The 18630-nt window shown below is 52.2% G+C and overlaps 1 protein-coding gene and 1 long non-coding RNA gene across 4 annotated transcripts in view; one reads left to right on the forward strand and one right to left on the reverse strand.

The window, feature by feature from the left end:
- Positions 1 to 14473, reverse strand: part of PEMT (phosphatidylethanolamine N-methyltransferase) — a 42602-nt gene extending 28129 nt beyond the window's left edge. Inside the window, exons 1-2 of one of the 3 annotated variants that reach the window (XM_048320805.1) lie at positions 14305 to 14473; positions 11560 to 11667 (exon numbers count right to left, since the gene is read on the reverse strand). In XM_048320805.1, the coding sequence (XP_048176762.1) occupies positions 11560 to 11652 (93 nt within the window). In that variant the 5' untranslated portion in view covers positions 11653 to 11667; positions 14305 to 14473. Of the gene's footprint in view, positions 1 to 11559; positions 11668 to 13235; positions 13928 to 14046; positions 14142 to 14304 lie in introns of those variants that run through there. The other 2 variants (XM_048320803.1, XM_048320804.1) reach the window with 2 other exon arrangements.
- On the forward strand, positions 14221 to 16798 carry LOC125334192. Its single transcript, XR_007207098.1, has 2 exons — positions 14221 to 14335; positions 15081 to 16798. It is a non-coding gene; the product is annotated as an uncharacterized LOC125334192 (long non-coding RNA).
- The last annotated feature ends 1832 nt before the right edge of the window (positions 16799 to 18630 follow it).

Raw genomic sequence — 18630 nt, forward strand, 5'->3', positions numbered from 1 at the left:
CAAAAGCTGCCTCCACGCAAATACGTGGGGCTCTGCTGGAGCTCAGAGGGAAGGTAAGTACTGCCAGATGAGTATCTCGTGAGCAGGACGGTGAAGCATTTTGCTGGATTTCTTTTCATCTTCCATGCCCAGATGACTTGGCCCACACTCAGCTTCCCATTGCACAGAGCTCCCATCCAGAAAACCACAAGCCTCGTATTTTCACACATTTCTCTGAATATGAGTGTTTTCCTTGGGGCAAACAGATTGGATTTTGCTCAGGCAGCCCATAGCAGGCACTTTCACAAACAAACCAGAAGCAAAGGTGTGTGCCAGTCTCTTGAGTGACTGAGAACATTCTGCCCACCTCACGGCCTGTGTTTGCTTGGGTTTTTTTCCTGCTGCTCGTACTCATACAGCCCTAAATAAAGCAAAGCTGAGGAAGTGCCTGAAGTGTTCTACACAGCTGCTTTCATCGAACAAGCCGTCTACCCAACAGACCCATTTTCAAACAAAGCGATCCAACAATAGCACTGACGATGTTTGAACTGGCACAGATTTAGGAAGACAAGCTCTTTGCTGCACCACACTGTCAGCAAGCACTCAGTACAAATGCCACGTTACATGATAAACATCTCTCCTTTTTTTTTTTAAGACTCCCCTTTTATTTTCGCGCCTCTGTTCGGTTGCGTTATTTCCAAATGAGGCCCTGGATCCCAACGAATCACAGTGCTGAGGTCAAGTCCCTCTGAATTCGCTTCAGCGCCTTGGGTTTGGTTTTAAATGTGGGGATAAAGCTTTATCTGCGTCACGAAGCGTCTATTCTGCTCTTCAAAGCTTTCCAACGCTGCTGCAAACCTCTAGTTCCAATTGCTATTGCTGTTGCAAATAAGGTCAGCCTGATTAAAAAACAGTTATTCTAGGTGGAATGAAAATGGTCAGTCTTCAGCCAGTGCATGCTATATAAGAAATATCCTGTTCCTGAACTGAAACAAGCCTTCACAAGCTCCAAGTAAAAGGGGATTGAGGTCACCTAACACCTGACATTACTTGCAGCCTCTGATTCATTGCAGAGACCATGTAAAGCTATACCAGAGATGTCAGCTGCATCAGGTGCTTTTTTCTCTCCTGTACGACTTGTATTCAATTGCAGATACAGGTTCAGGTACCACTGTGAGCAGCCAGTGTCCCCAGCCAGCCCAACCTGCAGATGTGACACTGCCTGCAACCGAAAACTGGGGCTGGATGCTGCAATATTTCAATTCAAGCAATTACTCCAGGAGCTGTGGCCCCTGGGAGTGAAAAATACTCTGGCTCTGCTGTCTTAAAGACTAAGTCAGAAGCTCCAATTCACCCAATGTATGAGTAAGAAGGAGCTGGCAGGAGAGAAACGGATGGAGAAATGCTGTGGGTGACATCAAGCAGCAACCTCTCGAGACACAAACACATCAGTACACAAGCACCCGGCCCCATGCAGAGGAAGATAAAGGAACCGAGACATCCCAGCACTGCCTGGATTCTGTGTTTGATGTGCAGGTTTTCAGGCCTGGGCATCATCTTTGCAGTTTGCTCTCGTTAATAGGTTTGCTTGGATTCCAGCTCAGCCCAGCTCATTAGCCACACCGCCGAATCCCACACTAATTCTGCATCCCTTCTACTGCTACAGATAAATAATAAAATTGCCTCCACGCAGGGGTTGTTTTCTTCCTCTCTCCCCCTAATGCAGGTCTGGTAGCATCTCATGTATCTGTTAATGAAGTCCATAATATCGAGAGTTTCTCAGCAAGTAAAAATTACAATCATTAGGCAGTGAGTGATGAAAGACAGAAACACCATTTCTGCCCGGGCTGGCAGAAACAGTACAGCAAGTACACATCCCGGAGAGTCAAGTCTTGCTCTCCTGTAATGTGGTACCCAATGTTCTTCATTAGTACCTGTCTTTAATAAGAGCAAGGCAGCATCCTGCAGCAGGTCACAATTACACACAACAATTAATTCAGGGAGAAACAATGACAGGCATCGCAGAGGAACACTGGCAGCGGGGTGGTAAAATGATGAAGTGGAAGAGGAATAGGAACATTTTAAAGCCCTGCCTGAAACCAAAAACAAGTGGAGGCAGAAGTGACAGCATGGTAGAGGAGCCAAGGCTGGTTTCCTTGTACACACCTTTGTAATTTTTGTTTTAAATAGAAAAGAAACACAACAATTACTCTTTTGGTCACAATACCCCAGTGACCAGGACCAGCAGGCTCAGACCAGGACTTCTTGTGCCATTTACAAACAACACACAAAGCCAACTCAGCTTCTCCCAGAGCTGCAGCCGCTTTCTTGCTGCCCTTTTGTGAAACTAGGGTTTAATTCTCTGGAATAAGTCTGCTAATAAGGACTCCCAACACACCCATCCTCTGGACAGTATGTACCCGCTCATCATTCCCCCAGGAGCTGTGATGGGAGGGGGACAGGGAAGGGGGGAGAAAAAAATAAATCCACCTCAGGAGCACAAAATGCAGGAGAAATTCAATACTCCTTCACAGAGGAGTGAGAGGTCGTTGGAATAGAGGTACTGGTTGCACTGGCCATGCTCAGCAAAGCACCAATTTCGTCTGGGAGGGCCTCTTGTCCTCTCCCTGCTGGACAGATCATGTTCCAGGCTCTGTGTTAAGCCTCCCCTGGGAACATTTCCCATGGCACTGAGGACACGCATGTTTGTGATGCTGCCGTCGTGGCAGCAGCAATAGAGAGGGACAGTGTGATCTTTATGTAACATGGGCTCTGTTCCCCTCTGCCTGGGGATGAGATGTTCAACACATGGGCACAACAGGTAATAACAACCTGAAGGGTTAAACACAACCACCAGACCCCTCGGCCCTGCTGGTGTCAGCACTGGGGTTCCTCTGGGTGTGGACAGGTGTAACCACGTGCCCCACAGTATTTCTTCATCTGTTCAATGCAAGAAATGTAACCCAAAAGCCAAGTGAACACTCAGTTATCCTCAGATCCTGGGATCTACATCCCAGGGGAGGTCCTTCCCCATCCTGCAGCCTCAAAGCCCAGTGCTGGGATACAGATACCAGCCCTGCATCCAGTGCTCAAAGATTCTCACAGCCTTTTGCTCCACAAATTTCTACTACAGGCCTGCACAGAGGTAGAGGAGGGAGGCTGAGAAAGTCCTTCCAGACATGGATCTACTCACATTCACACCGGTGACCAAAGCTTAATGGATACAGGAAGAAAAGTAATGTTCCTCTGTTGGGCAATGCACTCGCTTTGGCTTCCAAGTACATCAGTCTCTGGAAAATGACTGTACAACAAAATCTCAAAATGAAACTAATTCATTGCTGCTCTCCAGCCTTGGGAATGAAATGAGTAAGTCTGCAGTCATTACAACAATGTCCTGGTAAAAATAAACAGGAAAGGGCACTTAGTAGGATTGCTTCATAGTTAAAAATACAGTATCTCGTCTGAGGTCATTCCGTTTTTTATAGGAACAGGCATGCATGCCTCAAAGTGATCAGATTTGTTATTACTTCCTGTTATGGATGTACACCTCAGTCACAGACAGACAGACAAGGTTCTTTTCCCCAGTCCAAAATCCTTCCCGGGATGATGCAGATTGAGCATCTGCTATTGGGCCAACAGCTCTGAGGAAAGAGGCAGGAATCTGAACACCTGACTACACGGGGGGATTTGGGGTCTGTCTTCTTTTCTCTCAACAAGACTGACAAGGAGGATGCCCACTTCTTCTATCTAAAAGGTGCAAAGGTGCTCATGCTGCAGACCATGCAGCGGGGGGTTGTTTATCTGTTTTATCCAGAGATGATGCTGGATAAAGGGCAGGAGGCGAGAAAAGTGGGCAGAAGAAGTACTGTAAAGGATCATAAAAGCTGCATGTACACTTTCCTTCACAGAAAATGTCTTTGTGCTTTTATGGCAAGGAGCTGCTACAATTACAGCTTCTTTTATAAGCGAAGCAGAAACCAGATAATGAGCAAACCTCCCACCGCACAAAGGAGGTGACGAAGGCGTTCTGGGAGCCCTGATGGACAGGCTTCCCCGCAACAGCCAAAAGCACAGAAAATTGCTAAAACCCATCTCCATTTCACCCTCTTCAAGGCTGTGAGCTGTTCATAGCCTTTTTCTTCCCCAAAGTACAAAAAAGATCACACCAAAAATGATTGTGCCTACACAGATAGCAAGCGAAAACCTTTCAGCCGGACAAAGCAGAGCTTGCACATGCTGACCTGCAGAACGAGCCCATGGCTGCATCATCCCTGGTCTGGGGGAGTAAAGAGAGGGAACAAAAAAAGATTTCACAAAGAAAAAAACCAAGTAAGATATTGTCCAATCCAGGTGAGTTTGTACTTCACCACAGAGGTTCATGATTTCAGTGACACACAGGAAAATCAAGAGCTCCCACCAGTCTTCCTCTCCTTGACCTCAAGATCCACTGGGAGAGCAAGACAGCTTGATGAAGCCATGTGCAGGTGTAAAAGCCTGGGGCATCCAGCTTTTCTGGAAACCAAGTTTTTAATTTCCTAAGAAGGTTGCCCCTCATTCCTGCATGGGAGCAAGCACAGAAGTTCAGGTGGCTTGGTAGGGAAAAGGAAAATTTAGGCAGCAGCTCCACAGCCCTTCCCCTGGCTTGGGGTCACCCTCCAAAATCAAAACCCCTTGTTCTGTACAGTCAGTGCACTGCTGCTCCCATCCCTCTGCCACATATCAACCAACAGCACGGTGCAGGCCCACTCTTGTGTCCACAGCTCATGTCCTCCATCAACAAAACACATCAGCACCAGCTTCCAAAAATCAACTGCTTCTCCCTGGGTTTGAGTTACAGGGGAGTTAAAACTTTGTCAGGATTCCTTAGGAAGGGGAATGACAGGGACCTGATGCAGGCAGGCAGCCTGGCAGGCTGCACATAGTTGCTTGCTCTAACTAAGATGAGGATCCTAGTATTTACAAGGAACCAATGTCCGACAAGCACTGCTGTGATTGGGCTGCTGAACTATCTGGTGCCACCCTCAGGAGAGCAGGGATGTGGGATGCTCCTGCCAAGAACCATTTCTTGCACATGTCACTGGGGTCATTATACAGGTGGAAAACACATGGAGGGTTTTGCTTTCTTGATTTACTAATCTACTTTCCCATCCATGTGCTGCTGCCACGTGAGCAACTGGAGATAAATGTCCCCTCGGAGTTCATCCAGGGGGAAAAAAATAGGGAAAATAAGGTGGCATTTTCTTTGGGGTGCTACCAGCCTGCCACAAGCCAGATTCAGCACCCCCACCATGAAACCCCAAGGCCTCCCTCCCCACCACAGATCTCCAGACACACAGAAGATGCAACTGCATCGTGATGGAAGTGTGGCAGCAGGGCTTACGGAAATAACCTCCCAAGAGTACCCAGCACACTGTGTGTCTGCATTTCTCCATCAAAACAGCCTATTTTGGGAAATCCCATCCTTCTGAGAACTGGGCAGGCTTCTCCTAAACAGTCTGTGCCACAGCACAGCTGGAATACACCTGGCTCATGTCTGTGACTGTGGCAGGCACACAGCACGAGAAGGTCCCGTCCAGCCCCTGGATCACTGACATTCCAGGGGTGGCAGTGGGTTTCTCCCCTCAGGGCTCCAGCAGCTCCCAGTCCCCAGGCTATGCACAAACACTGCCAAAGCCCAGGGCCATGAAGGAGGAGCCACCTCTTCCACACCTTCCAGTCTGGGTAGATAAAACCACTTTCTTTTTTGTTTCCAGCTGCACTTTTTCCCTTGTCCTGTGAGACACAGGTGGTCACAGACTTGCCATTTCATGAGCAGCACCTCATCAGCACGTGAGAGGGTTTAGCAGCAGGATGGCAGGAGAGGGATGGAGTGGGATGGAGAAGAAAGAGCCTCTTCCAGCTTCCAGGGTCTACAGATAATCCTCTGATCCATATGGAAACAAGACTCTTGGCTTAAATATAATTTTTTTCATCTTTTGTGTGTGTGCTGATTTACTCCATCAGGGCTGCCAGCAGCCTGCAGTTTATTTTTAAAACACTAAACAAGAGAAGTCCAGTATATACAACAAAGACCCTGGGTTTTCAGAGAAGCACTCTGCAGATGCTAAAAAAAGGAGGTTGCTTTTCGGGTCAGCTGTGAGGGGAGAGGCAGATTCTGACCTTGGTTTTGAGAAACGCTGAGCAGGCACGTCGCACACCAGCTGGATCCCAAATTCACTCTCAGAAAAGGCACAGAAATGGCTCAGCTTCCCAAGCACAGCCTGCCTTGGCAGGTACCCATGCACGGTGGGTGAGCAGCTGCTGGAATGACTGTCACCACCTCGCCCGGAGCCCTGAGCACTGAGACCGTGCCCAGCTCGACACACAGACAAAGCATCTCAGCTCACAGCTGAGGCTCCACAATCCCCCCACCACAGGCAGCTCAGCCTGCAAACACACCATAAAAATATATTGCACAGCTTCTTCAAGAGGATTTAGATGAAAACACCACCACCTCCAGCTGTGAGGCTGTGGGAAGCAGTGCTGGGACAAAGGATGTGGCTCTCCCTCAAGGTGACAGCGCTCCTAATTGTGCCACTCCAGCCGGCACGCCAGAGGGTGCGACCCAGTTTTGGTGCTTGTTATGTGGCTCGCAGTGGTGCCGACACGCTGGAAAAGCTAAATTTAGGAGACAAACAAGCCTGGTGTTACACACCTGGGCAGGACTGGCTCTGTTATGAGAGCTGGAGAATCGATGCCCTCCACTTCCACACGCTACAGTGGCGCTGCAAAGCCCCCGCTGCCGGAGTGAAAGCGTTACCAAGTCACTTGGAATAAAATTGCCACTAAATGCTATTTGGGAGATGGGGGAAAAAAAAAAAAGGCAAATCCTCACTCTTTCTCAGCTATTGTAGGAAATGAAAACGGCTATTGCTGCCTGGTAGAGAGTCCAATTATGAATAATGTGCGTTCTCTCCCTGCACAAAGGATGAAAGGCATCAGAGCTGGTGGTGACATTTTAAGACCGGAGATGTAAGAGCGGATCTGAGCCTCATTGCAAGCCCAGCTTTACCCCAATAAAGAAACACTTTCTGCAGTCAATTGCCTTGCAGCGTAGCTTGAAGCCCCGCTATTGATCTAGCATCTGTTATAAGCAGATAATCATCGCCACTGTGCCATGGCTTCTATGATGGGGTCTAAAAGCACTTTCCAGAAGCTGGTTGAGGGCTGTTTTCTTCTCTCCCCCGTGGCTGCAGGCAGGCAGAGGTTTGTGGGGGAGCCTACAAAAGTCTTGCAGCTTGACAGAATCTGAAGGCCAGAAAAAAATATTGAATCACCCTGACTCATTCATCTCCCAGTCCTGTAAACTTCAGGTAACTGAGGTGCACTCCCTGCAAGGCTCTGCTGCCATCCCAGCCCTCACACAGCTATTTTATACCCTACAATTTCCTTTCCCCAGCGAGGTGCTGACACAACACCATCAAGCCATGGCTCAATCCTTTCCTTCTCTAAGACAGGCAGTGAGAGCTGTTGAAATCTCCCAGCATCAGGCTTTTTTCTCCTGTCCCCAAAAGGTTTCTTGGACTTTGGCTCACTGAGGTCTGAATCCCGACAACTCCCAAGCTTCCATCTGCTTCCCAGCAGCGTGGGGGTGTTTTAGGCCAGGCACCTTCCTCCGAGTTTAGCAAGAAGTGGTCAGATGTAGGTGAAGTCGGGCTGCCAGTGCCTGCAATCTTCCCCCTCCCTTCCAGTGCAAGCACTTCTTACCCACTTGGCAGATTCCTCCAGTCTCCAAAGAAGGAGAAAAGGATGGGAAATTAAAAATAAATGAACCAAGAGATACACATCCATCAGGAGCCAGGCGTTGTCAGCCCAGGTCCCTGTGCAACTACTTCTTTAATCAAAACCTCATGCAGCTTAAACACTTGACAGAAGTCTAGAACAGAGACGTTACCCTGAACAGGAAAAGCTGCAACCTTGAAGAATAAAATCACTGTCTGATGGGGTCTATTTCCTTTAAAATCACGCTAAATTACGCCAAGCCTGTTCCCAGCTCTGACATTTGAGGTTTCACCCTGCAGATTCCTGTGAGACACACGGGTGTCTCGAGGGGGTGACCGAGGTGATGGGAGGAGTGAGCTCTGGGGCGCCAGCTGAAGATGAGCCATTTCTAAATCAGTCCATGACGCCAGACCTAAATTTTTAAGAGGCTCAAATCAAGAAAAGATTGCTGATGGATGCACTCCCCACTTAAAACTCACTTGCGTGGTGATGGACGTCAGACTACTGGCCTCACGGCTATGCCTGGTTGCAACTGAGAGTGACAGAAACCTTCCAGCTTTCTAGAAAGTCCTCATGTGCCAAGGCTCAGCCACCTCTTTAGAGCCTCCTGCATGCAGGTTATCTACCTCTCTTGGCTTGAAAATGTTTGTCCCTGAGGAGTTTTTATTTAATGCCTTCCTTAGTTACCAAGGGATGAGAAGTTTCTCCCATCGTTCTGCGGCTTTCCAAACACAGATGGGATTTATTGAAGTTCCTGCTGCTCTGGCCTCATTAACATTTTATGGCACAGCTCCAGAGATGTGCCTGCTCCTTGCCAGGTGCCCCTCTACAGCCCCATGGTGGCTCAGGTCTCCTGGCTGCATTGAACATCCTTGGGGAGTTTAAAGTGATTTCATTCCCAAAACAGCTCCGCAGCTTCCTTTTGGGACCTCACCTGCACCCTGCCTCCTGTGGGACCACAGTTCCCAGCAGCTCCTCTCATAACAGACACAGTGGGTGGGAAAGCAAAGACAGCATGATCAGGAGAGAGGAAAAAATATGGGAAAAATTAGAGAATAATGCAGGAACACATTCAAGCTGTGCCATGGACAACATGACCTGAGGGCTGTCCAGGGACAGGAGGGATTCTAACTGGCATGAAGGGGGTGGAAGCAGAAGAGGGGGTGCAAGCCCACGGTTTGGTGAGGAAATGCAGCAGGTGGCCCTGGGGAGACATTCCTGGTACCCCCCTGCACATGCCTGCAGGGAGGAAGATGGGAATTGAAAGTCGTGAGGCCTTTCTGGAAGAGCTTTTCTCCCCTGTGGAGAACAGGAGGGAACATCAGCACAGCCCAGCTGGAGTCTGCAAATTGCCCCACTTAGGCTCTGGTCCTCAAAATTGCTCTTACCCAAAGTACATCCATCAACCTGACAAGCATCACGTTTTTCTCTGGAGGACACACTCCTCCGCAGCCTCCAGAGTCTGTGCTTCGTCCCCAAACTCCACAGGTTTTGTCCCAGAGAAACAAGCCCAGTGCTCACCAGGGCACCTTGCTATGATCAAGGCCTTGGGATATACCTCTCCATGATCCAAGCACTGCATGGAGCCGGGGTTTCCCCACCACATATTTATTCAGAGGCACTGCACAGCAAGGACAACCCAATGCCAAACCTTGGAAGAGGCAGAACTGGCTGGAGTTCAGCAGAAACAGGGAATTAAGACACTGAACTAAATCAATGCATCCCCACCCAATCTCTATCCAAATCAGGAATTTCATGCACAGGAGGGATTTTGACCAGCGTCCCACATTACTTATTGAGCAGAGAGAGCAAAGAGTGCTTTGGCACTGTGCAGAATTCCAGTCTTTGCACTGAAGCTCTTGGAAACCCAGAGCAATTCAGATGCAGAAGCAATCTCAGCTGCTGGGAAGGAACTCAAATAGCCAAGGACAGAGAGAGTCTGTGCAGGGATATAGGGAAAGAAAGAAGAGCTGCTGGCTGGATGCAGGGAGGCGACAATGATCCCATGGATAAAAGGATGGGGAGGAGGTAAAGGAACCAGGTCAGGAAAAATCCAAGGATAGCCAGGGCCACTCTTGCTGAAATGTATCCAACAGTGGGGGCTTGCTTAGGGCTGCAGGGCCCACAGGCCCCCTGCAAGAGCCTTCCAGCATTGCCTGGTGTGAGCCACACACCAGGACTGAAAACACCAGGGAGATGCTTGGGGGCCTGGGCAGAGCGAGGACGGAGGCATACGGACTGCAAGATCCACCCGGCCCATTCCAGCCGGGAAAACACGGAATGCCACGCTCAGAGCTTTCCCCAATACCCAGCTCAGGCTGCTCACTCAAACCTCCTGCTCCCAGGCGCAGCCCTGCACGTCTGGCTTGGAGTGCCACCTGCTGCCAACGGCGCCGCTCCTCAGTCCCTGCCAGGGGACAACAGCAGCACAGAGCAACAAACTTCCTGCTCTTACATCAGCTTTCCCCGTCCTTTAACAGCAGCCAAACTCCTGATCCAAAAAGCAACGCTATTTCCCAAGCTGCAGGCGTCCCACGAGTCCCAGGCATAGCAGCAGATGCTAATAAAGTACTTTTTTCTTTGCCTTTCATGCAGTTTCTCGCTGGAGCCAGCCTCTCCCCCAAGAGACCACATCCTGAATCTTCTTGTTCATTGATTCTTTATGCTAAATGATGACTCCGCAGTCGAAATAATGTGGCATATTCCAGCTCGCATTTCAGACACCGTGAGACTTTTTAATAACGAGTTGCATGAAAAATTAGGGAGGCTGCAACAAAGAGCTCCGACAGAGGTTTCCAAAGTGACTCACAGCCAGCAGAGCCTCGCTTTTCCAAAGCCCAGCGTGAGACAATCTCAAGAGCCCCCGCACTCAGAGAGAGAGGAGTTCTCCCCCTCTGGAAAAATAAGGCCTCTTTGAAGAGTATTCTCCAGGGAGAGAATCCCTGCAGGGAGGTTTGGCGGGCAGATTTGGGAATCATGGCTGAGATGGCATCCCATTCCCAGGAGTGCCCGCAGGGACATTTCACCCACACCTCAGCTGTGCTGCTGAGGGTGCTGCAGGGTGGGAGTCACCTCGTCCTGCAGCCAACTTGGGCTTCCTGCTTGTCACATGGGCTCTGGAATGCTCCAAAACTGGGCCAGCAATGATTTCTGCTGGTTTCTTAAGGAGGCAGCAAACCACAGCAGTAACAGGCAGTGGAGGTTGCTCCAGCCTTGGCTCCCAAAGCACTGTGGCACCCACAGCCATAGCAAACATCACCCATGCACAGGTATCCTGCTCCTCCTAGGGCTGGCTTGCTGCCAACCCTGCAGCTCTCTGTCAGGCTTTGCAGCATGATGGAGGACCAGTTTTTTCAGGCCAACTTTTGGCTGACTGTTTTTGCTTCCTGCCATCCACACAAACAGCTGCCAACATATTTCAAGGAGAAGCAGCAGGCAACATATCCAGTGCAGCCACCCTGATGGGGATTAATGCCATTCATGCTCAGTCCCAGTAGTGAGCAGTGCCTGGCTGCTGGGTGGGACACGTGGCTGAAGGATAGGTTTGATTGCTCTGCTCCCTCTCCCAAGCTCAGCACCCAATTCTTTCTGTATCCTGTGCTGGTTCCCACCTTCACGTCCTATGTGACAGCCCTCAGGGTAACTCCCAGCCCCAGGAGCTGCAGCACAGCTCCCTGCTCACCCACTCCTAAAGGCTAACTGAGCACAGTTCCCCCCACTCAGCCCAGCAGACTTCCCAAAAGAGGTTTTTCCTCCCAAAGGAAGCTGGGAAAGGAAGGCTGAAAGTAAAGGAGCAGCTGGCACACAGGCAGCTCTTACCACATTCCAGAAGAGAGGGTTGAAGGCGATTGAGAGGACGGCCACTATGAAGTCAGTGTCAGTCACATCCACGTAGCCAAAGAGCCGCACCATGGCTGCCACATCCACCTGTGGAGGAAGGGATGGAGTGCAGGATCCCACAGGGACACTTCACCTCAAACCAAACCCATCAGCTGCCCCAAGGGGAGATGAACCTTTTGATAGCCCCAAGGAATGTGTTGTCACAGCTTGCAAAGTGCTATGTCAGGGTGCAAAGCCCAGAAGAAGGATGGCAGCTTCTCCAAGCTGTCTCCCCAAACCTCAGGAGCACTGGGCTCTCTGGGAGCCCCACGCTCACAGCAGTGCCCAGAAGGACACAGGCACTGAGGTGATGCTGCTGCTCTGAGGACGAGCAGCAGTCCTCAGTTTCCAACTCATGAGTGTTTTAGGACAGGCAGCACCATTCCACAGCATCTCAGCGTCCCTGGAGACAGAGGACAGTCCCAGGGACGCTGGTCTGCACGGAACCCCCTAGCAATGAACTGTGTCAGCTTCAAACTTGTCTCCCATAAAGTAAGAGAGATGCAAACTCCCTCCATTGCAAGGGGTTTTGTTGTTTTTTTTTTTTTTTTTTTTTGCACTGTAAGGAGCTGCAAAAGAATTTCCTGTCTTAATGACAACAATAAAAACTTCTTAAAACTTGATGTTCTCCTTTTAAGAGAGAGATATTTTTCCCAAGACGGCTCCCTGACATTGTCAGCATTTTTACGTGCAGTAAGCCATGCTACTTCTCCCTCCTCACTCCCTCTCCCTGGTATTTGGATGAAAAACAGCCAGTGTCTTTTTTTTTTCTTTTGGTCAAAACCTTTGAAAGCAAACAACAAAATAGCCCAGCCCAAGCCCTTCCCTCACTTGAAGCAAAACCAAGACAACATTGAGACATGGAAGGTTTTTGCTTCCCCAACACAGCTGTATTTGCAAGTCCTTTAGATGCCAGGGGACAAGAATGGCTCAAAAAGGTATCAGTTCCGGCTCACTCGTACGGGAGATAAATTCCCACTGGCTCCTCACATGCTCTTGGAAAGAACCAGAGCCACAGTGTCACCATGGAAAGGGGCTGTAAACCCAGCACCTCTCCTAGCCCAGACAAAAGGCCATGGGAATAGCTCCCGTGCTAGCCCAGGGCACATCCAGTCGCTCCAAGCACCTCCTGCCCAGCCATGACTGCCCACAGTGCAAAGTGCAGGAGTAAAGACCGTACAGCCCTGGGGAAAGGGGGGATCCTCACGGGGGTCCACAGCTGCCTTTAAACCACCACTGCCCCAGATCCCCCATGCTCCTACATCTGAGCCCTGGGGACACAGGTGCTGGCACGGAACAATGGGAGCAGCCCCACGGCCTGATCCAAACTGGTCTCCCCCTACTCCCATCGTCCACAGCCTCTCCTCCCCTCCCTTCACTCCCAAGCAGCTCTTCCCCATCAGACCTCGTCCCTTCACACTGTCAAGGCATAACACAAGCAGCTGCTGGCACGGGGGCCGAACTGTCTAATCCGGCTTCAATTGCGATTCCGTGGGACCAGGACAGCTTCTTTCCTCTCGTTTTGTACGGTGCTGAGCACAGTGCTAGCACGGGCTGAACAAAAGCTTCTTGACCTACTAACTCCTGGCAGGCAACATCGTTAACATTGCACTCACCTTCTTTTCTCCTGCTCAACAACCAAATTCGCGGCTGCCAGGGGAGGCAGATTGGCCTGTGCCTGGCGTGTGCTTTTCGGGATAAAAGGGGAGCCCTAATGGGATGAGCTGTCTCTTCGAGCTGCTGGGACAGCCACGTAACAGGCACAGAACATTCAACTTTGCCCTCTCCTCCACGGTGGGGGATCAATGACCGTGGCAAGCGCTGCCCGCGTGATCACAGCCCCAAAGTCAGGGAGGGTGGGAACAGCATGAGCAGCTGGGTGGGAGCTGTACAGGCACCCAGGTGACAGCTGCATGGGCGCCTTGGTGAGACATAAACGGGCACACGGGTGAGAGCCATACAGGCACTTGGGGGACAGCAATACAGGCACCTAGATGAGAGCTGCATGAGCAGCTCTCTCTTGGGTGAGAGCTGTATCGGCACCTGAGTGAGAGATAAATGGATACCTGGGTGAGAGCTGCACGGGCACCTCCACAAGAGCTGCAGGGGCACCTGGGTGAGCCGGTGGCAGCACCCCCGGGCCTCCCGCGCAGTGCCAGAGCAGCCCCTGCTTCCCGGTCAGACCGTGCCATCCCGGCTGGGGTGGAACCGGGCTGGGAGGGCGCTGGGTGCACCTGGGGAACCGGGGACCGAGCATCCCGAGGCCTGCTGCACCTGCGGGCACAACCCGGGGGCGATTCCCAGCGGATCTGCCGAGCCCTGCGGCGGCACCGGGGGGGCGGGGGATCCATCCCCGGGCTCCCCTCGCTGCCCCAGGCCGGGCCCTCCCCGGGGCCGCCCTCCCGCCCGCGCCCGGCCCGCCGGTACCTGGCCGTAGTCCAGGCCGCCCAGCCCCTCGCAGCACTCCCGCGGAAAGCGCCGGGCCCCGCCCGCCGCCGCCTCCCGCCGCCCCGCGCCCGGCCCGGGCCGCCCCGCCATGGCCGGGTGCCCCCGCCGCGCCCCTGGCCCGGGCCGAGCGCCGAGCCCGCGGTGGCGCTGCCGGGAGCCGCGGTCCCGCCTCCCCGGGAGGAGCCGGGCCTGGAGCCGCAGCGAGCCCGGGGCCTGCGGGCCGGGGACAGCACTGACCTCGCCGCCGGCCCGGCCGCCTCCGCTGCGGGTGTGAGATCGTGTCGGGCCGCGGCGGGAGGGAGAGCGGCCCCGCGGTCGGGGCTGGACTTCGACCCTGCCCTCTGGAGCAGCGGGAGCGGGCGGGACGGACTCCCCGGGGCCGCACCGGGAGCTGGAGTGCGGCTGGGAGTGGGACGGCCCCGGTGGGAGAGGGGGCGAGAACCGACTGGGTACCGCAGCTGCAGGGGCAGAGACAGGCACTGCCAGCCCCCGCCTGTCCCCTGCCAGCCCCTGCCCGTTCCCTGCCAACTCCCGTGGCTCTCCCCTGCCTGATCCCTGCCCATTCCCTTTTACCCAGGGAAGCTGTGACTGCCCCATCCCTGGAAGTGTTCCAGGCCAGGCTGGACGGGGCTAGGAGTGACCTGGTGTAGTGCAAGGTGTCCCAGCCCATGGCTCGGGGTGGAATGAGATGATCTTTAAGGTCCCTTCCAACCGAAGGGAATCATTCTATCATTCAATGATTCTGTAATCCCTGCCCATCCCGTGCCCTGTCCCAGTTCAGTGCTCACACCAGGGCCAGGAGCTGGGAAGCAGCTTCAGTGGCTCTCTGGCACAGGAAATTAAATGTCTCTTGACCAACATTACTCATTCAAGGGCAAAACGTAAAGCCACCAAGTCTCCATGTATTTTTAGGACAATTCATTGCAGCCTTCTCCCTTCAGCCAGTGCAGTATATTTTTTTATTGCTGTTATTATTACTATTCATGTTATTTCTCTTCTTCAATCCTGTCTAGGATGTTTCTGGTTGGTGCACCTCATGGGCTGCAGTCCTGGACCTGCCTGGAAAATTGGGTAGTATCATCCCTGTAGACCCCCAAGGGTCTCTACTTTTGAAGATCCTGCTTTGCAAGGAAATAAATCTTCCTCAAAAAGGAATTTGGTGTCAATGAGCTGCAAGTGTCCCTCCCAGAGGTCTCATGAGAGCAGGGAAGGGACAGGATATCCGAGTACTTGTGTTCTGGCAGGCACCAAAAGTGTGCATGAGTGATGGCTCACTTGAAGCCCTCCCCAAGAAAATGGCATCCTTGGAGGATACGCTTCAGCAGACCCCAGGGATCCCAGTTTGGCTCCATGGGAAGCCAGCTTTCCATAGCTCTGGTCCGAACCCCTCGGTGCACCAGGACATCCCCACATCCCCACCTGCACCGTCAGCTCCGGCACTCGGGGTGCTCGCACAGGGCCCAAGAAGCACGTTCACGGTATAAACTGGGCTGGTTGGGGGTGAGGCACACACCGAGGCACTGTGGGTGGGAGCAGCATTCCCTGTGGATGATCTCCAGCTGCTTCCGGCCTCTTCTCCCCCATGCTGGATAATTTCGCTGTGCCAAGTGTGTAATTATCGCCTCTGCCATCTCCCGGGCTGGGCCGCGGGAGCAGGTGGGAGGATGTTTGTTCTGAGTCCCACCAGCTGGGTGCTGGGAGCCGCAGGAAGGGTGATGGGGAAGCAAGCGGTGGGGGAAGTGATGGTGGTTGGGATGTGTGAGGTGCTAATGTCCCTCTCCAGGAGGGAATTAGCAGGGAGAAACCTCCAAACTGTCCTCCTGGCTGCAAGGGGAGGGTGTCCTGGTGATGCCAGCGCTGCCAGCTGGGAAAAGACAGGGATGTCATGGCACAGTGGGAGGAGGAATGGGTCTGACTGAAGGATGGATGGTGAGGAGGTGCAGAGGGATGAACTGTCTTGCTGGCTCCTCATTCAAGGTCAGCAGAGCTGGGCTGTCATGGACATGTCTCTTGTCACCCCAGTGAAGGCACGTGCTGCAGGATCCAGTGTCCTGCCACCAGCTCAGTTTAGGGTAGCAAATCACACTTGAGCCTCCATGCCATTTCCACTGCCAAATTCCCTGTCCATGGAAGTTTTTCCATGTGAGAGGGAAAGAAGATGTTTTGGGGCCCCTCTGTGCTGGCCTTCATCCCACCTTGAACACATCCCTGCAGCTGTGAAGGAGACAAAGAGGGCTTTCTGCAAAGGCAGGATTTTGTGTCCCCATCCCTCCCCTTCTCCCCATGACATGCCTTTTATCCAGCTCTCCCTTTCTGAGCGCTGAGCTCAGGAAGAGGACATTGCCCTCAGCTTTCTCAAGTCCCTTTTCAGCATGAACTCCCTCAGTGTCCTTTGCAATCCCACCACAGTCCCAAGAGGCCCCTGATGGATATGGAGTTGCATCATGGTGAAGGATGCTGAATGTGTGTTAGCAGGACACTGTGGCTTGGCAAGATGCACTTTGTTCAGGAGCATTTCAAATTTCAAACACAACCCGGGAAATTCCCAACATGTGGAAATCTGGGGCAGGGAGTGCTGTTGGGTGGTTTTCCCTTAGAAATGGGACATTGGTTGGGAAATGGCAGTCTGGTAACTTCAGCACAGAGGAACAGCTCTCCTTGCAAGACCAGGAAAAAGTTTCCAGGCCAAATGATTGGTTTCCTTGCTGGGAAAATAAAAATCTTGTTCAGATTCCTTTTTGTCCATGTCCCTGTGTCGTGGTCTCCATGTTCAAACATGCCCTGAATTAAAGCTGATTCTTGTGGGTTTAGCCCTTGCAAACCTGCAAGGGCCTGTACGGATGGGTTGTGGAGATCAAGGACAGAGCGTTGAAACGTGTGGTGAAGAACAACAAATAATGCTGGAGCACAGAGCCAAAACCCTGGGGAGAAGCAGCAAAATTGCAGCTACTTCTGTGTCCTCCATCAGATAATGCGCTGTCACCAGCGGTGTGATGCTGCAATCCAGACCTACAATCCTGGTGAAAATCCTCTAGTGTTTGTGCTGGAGGTTAGTTCTATTTATTTTCTGATGAATGATTTACTCGAGTAATTGGCACACAGCTCCCCTATTACAGATCATAAAGAATTAATCACGAGATTTTCAATGCTCCCCTATCAATTTTATTAGGCTTGATTGAGCGTGGTGGATTGGGAGCATATGGTATGTGAGGCAGACTCTGCTCCTAGTTACACCCTGGTTATGCTGAGGACTCGCTCAGCTGCTGATCCCTGTAAATCCAGAGAGACAGCTGCTCCTTTCCTCCTTTCCATGCCCTCACTGTTCCTTGAGTTCCCTTAAATACCCAGGGATACAGAGAACAACCAACACCACCTCCACGTACCTAAATTCTCCAAAAGCCTGAGATGCTCCCAAACTGGAAGCCAAGCTGGGTAGAGGATGCTTTGCTTCCAGCTCGTCCATGTATCAGCATGAGCCAGAAACTGGAGCCAAATGCTTGGGAGCTTAGGATCTGCCCCTGCGAAGGGGACGTGTCACGGCGTGGGAGGCTTGTCACTGGTGAAAGCTGAGGATGCCTGTGTTGGCGTCAGGGAGTCCTGCCAGCCAGGTTTGCCCACGGGAGATGCTTTCTTGGAAGAATTGGCAAAAAGAAGTCCTAACACCTGCAGGAGCAGAATGACACATCCCTGCCCCAAACCAGCAGCACAGCATGACTCCCTGGAGCAGAAACCTTTTTAAAAGCCACATCCCCTGCATGGTTTTCCTCATGCAGAGAACCAGGAAAACCTTCCATGGGGAGGGCTCACAGTCCTTCCCTTGCTTTTTGCCTGTGGGTGTTGTTACCATGATTTCAGGGAAAGGGACGGTGCGGGGCCCTGCTCCAGCCTGTGGGCAATGCTCACCTCGGTGAAACTGCTCCCAGTAACTACACCAGTATCTCCATAGGTATTACAGGAGAGAATGGGAACTTCGGGAGTAGATGGAGCTACTTGCATAAGCCCAGCTTATCCTGAACTAGGCTTGCAAAGCAGCCAGTCTGGCTCAGCTTCAACCCCCATCCCCATCTGCTGCCTCGAGCAGCTGCGTTGAAGGGCACCGAGAAGTTATTGCCAGTAACTGCTGGCAGGAGCCAGTGAGGAAACCTCCCTCTGGGAGAGCTGACCTGGGGAGGGAAAATCAGGAATGCAGCAGAGGACAGAGCAGAATCTGGCTGTTACAGTCAGAACGTTTTGTATACACACGGTCGTGGTTCAGGAGCAGTGTGAGCAGGACTTTGCACAGGGATCTTGCCCAGTTTCAATGTGCTTAATCGATGGGGCTGCCTCTTCTCTGCCCTGCCCCTGCTGCCTGCACCTGAACCAGCTCTGCAAGGCCTTGGTGTGTCCATGCTTCTGGGTGAACACCCCTCACAAACCCCCCAGGCTCTAGGAATTCCACGCTGACACCAGGTGCACCTTATGTCGAAGCTGGGTCTCACCCAGGTGCTCTGCCCTGGCACAGCCACAGCTTGCATTTCTTTGAGCCAGGGCACTGTGCCCTCGTCACGCATCGGTGGGGAGAAG

The sequence above is a fragment of the Corvus hawaiiensis genome, chromosome 16 (genome assembly GCF_020740725.1).
Source record: "Corvus hawaiiensis isolate bCorHaw1 chromosome 16, bCorHaw1.pri.cur, whole genome shotgun sequence".
Lineage (NCBI taxonomy): Eukaryota > Metazoa > Chordata > Aves > Passeriformes > Corvidae > Corvus > Corvus hawaiiensis.